The sequence below is a fragment of the Chondrus crispus genome, genomic scaffold (genome assembly GCF_000350225.1).
Source record: "Chondrus crispus Stackhouse genomic scaffold, scaffold_102, whole genome shotgun sequence".
Classification (NCBI taxonomy): Eukaryota; Rhodophyta; class Florideophyceae; order Gigartinales; family Gigartinaceae; genus Chondrus; species Chondrus crispus.
The window spans coordinates 147777-150395 of record NW_005178889.1 but is presented as its reverse complement, the minus strand read 5'-3'; the positions used below and the strand labels follow the sequence as shown (position 1 = coordinate 150395).

Genomic DNA, 2619 nt, shown 5'->3' with positions numbered 1-2619 from the left:
GTGAAGTGCTTACCGGGATCCCTAATGCCCAAGCAAGCACAGCCCTGCTTTCTGCTGGACGAGGTGAAGCACTTGACTTTACGACCGTACTCACCGCACACAGCGGTGTCATCCCAGTTCCATATTTTATGAGGGTTTCTGAGGACCTCTGAGAACTCTTTCTGAAGTTTCAAAATAACTTCCTTCAGACTGCCCATATGTGTTGGATTCTCTGCCGCTAGCCTTTCCATGGAAACGTTCTGGGATGCCCTATAGGCCAATTCTCTATGTCGTGCTCTGAATGAGCGTATGGCGTCGGAGGATGGGACGCGGTTGGAGAATGCATTTTCTCATCCTGCCGCTATCTTGCCCTGAATGCTCTTCATTAGAGAACAGTCAACGACAAAACCTTTCTCAGCTGCTTCGAGAGTCTTGTGAACGACAAGACTCTGCTCAGAACTTGTGAGAACTGTGCGACGGCCTGCAAAGTGTTTTTCGAGATCGAGCAGTTTTGCGAGCTGTTGCGTGTCCCCATCTATGATAGCCTTTCGAATATTATACACTGTCGTACGAGTGACACCACTTCGGGTGGACACGTCCCTTGTAGAGATGCCGCGCTGCAGGAGCTGTAATGCTTTTTCCCGTCTGATACGCTCATCTTTTCTTTTAGCAATCCTTTTGTTATGTGCGATAGTTTGAGCGCGCATGGAGCTCGGCATGTTCGCACCAGCGATCAGGAGCGTTGTCTACGGAAGCATGAGGGAGTTGGGAGAGGGGCGGTAGGCATTGAAGGATGGGGGAGGGGTGTGTAAGAGAGATAAAGAGGTTCGAAGGCGGGGTACTCAAAAATATATTGTCCAGAATTGACCCTTTTCCAGAATTAGACCAGTGAGAACGGTACTGCAATTAAGCTCGCTGGTGCGGGAGGCAGTGTTTGCGATTTTATCAGTCTTTGAGCTTCCTAAGCCATCTACTACACTTTGCCTTACGTCTTCGCCTTGATTACAGGCGTCCTGGATTCAAGTGGCCAAAAACATCTTAAGCAGACTGCGAGCCTACTCCACGCTTTCGGAGGCGTTCTGAATTCATTTCGACATCACTGGATCGGCAGATGTGATCCACTACGTGCTGTACGTAGTGTTAATAGTAATTAGTGTCTAACGTAGTTCTAACGTGGTGTTATACTTGTACAGTATCCACTGGATCTACTAGACACTGTACAAGTAGTACACCATGTCAACGTACCAAAAAGTACTTCCAGCTGCAGCACCACTACTGTAGCAGTCGCTTCCACCTTGATCCCAAGAAATAAACAAAGCTTTAGTCACGTGAGGGATTTCCCCTTATCCGACCATCGAGCAGTCCACGATTTGTGTCTGCCTTTACGGAGCTCTGCACTGTCGCGTCAAAATTTCGGAGCCCAGCCGTCAAGCACTCAGCCAAGCGTGCAGTAGCGCACCCGTCTTGACGACGACCCTGGTCTCGAGAGATGAATACCCTTTCGACCTTGTGGTCCACACAATCGATGGTATCAATTGCGCCTAACCACGTTAACTACAACGCCGTCTCTCGCCTTCGCGTAGAACCAATGCTCACTCGCGTTGGATCTGATTGCGCCGGATTGGGGTTCACTTTGACCTCGAAAACAGCGACCTTCAAAATAACGAAACTCCTTTGACCCACTCTTCAGTGCCTGATGAAAGCATGCCTGATGATTTTGTGAAAGAGTAGTCTTTTCACCGGAGCATGGATATTCTGACTAGTGGTTGTGTATCAAGTGGCCTTCTCCTTGTTCCTCTCTTGCTTTGATAACCTCGGGGAAGCGCTGCTACGATTCTGGTCCCCTCTTTTCGGGATGTCCAAGTAATCATCAGCGGCCCCTCCATCCCATCGAGCTCGTTCAAGGATAGGATACTCTCCATGTTCATCTCGAGCGTAATGAATCTGTATGTGTTCACCTTGCGGACTGCGAAGCTGTACACTGCGTAGCTGGATCTCACGCACGGCACTCTGGTTATGTGATGAACTGCATATGCCATTCATCTTCGAATCCGTCTTTGCTATTCCCATCTGGCAAGGCTCGCCTTCCGCCTTCTCCGTGTGCCTCGATATTGACGAAATTCGCCTCTTTTGAAATGCGGGAAGAGGCCGGGCGGGTAAAGCAAAAACACTGACAGGCCCCGGAATCTTCTCATGTGGTTGCGAAGGTTGTTGTAGTCGGACCTGCGGTAGAAAAGAGCTGTGGCCACTGCCAGAGTCTACAGGACTTTCGAGCGATGGAGCTTCTGTCACATCCTTAGATATCCTACTCGCCGTTTGGCTTGAACTCGGACTTGATCTCGGTCTCTTAGGTGTCTTACTTACATTTGTCCTTGCCGGTGTACTGATGGCCATATCTAAGTGTCCTCGCTTTTTGCCTACGAAGGGCAGCGGGCTACCGAGCCTGTCTATCTCAGGTGTTGACGACACCCCGTTCGGTTCGCTTTCTAGCCCAGATAATCTCTCGATAAGGGAGGCGCTGCGCCGTTTACGAAATTCAAACGGCGCTGGGTCTGCAGGTGACTTCAGTGCACCGTCAAACAATGTTTTTTCTCCTTCATGTACAGATAAAGCCTTCCGGCACCTTGGAGAGGTTCGCAT

At 49.8% G+C, this 2619-nt stretch overlaps 1 protein-coding gene across 1 annotated transcript; it reads right to left on the bottom strand.

Annotated features, from left to right (window-relative positions):
* Nucleotides 1–1752: 1752 nt before the first annotated feature.
* CHC_T00001564001 (hypothetical protein) lies at nucleotides 1753–2619 on the bottom strand. The gene has a single exon (XM_005712404.1). The coding sequence runs from the start codon at nucleotides 2617–2619 to the stop codon at nucleotides 1753–1755; it is 867 nt and encodes a 288-aa protein (XP_005712461.1).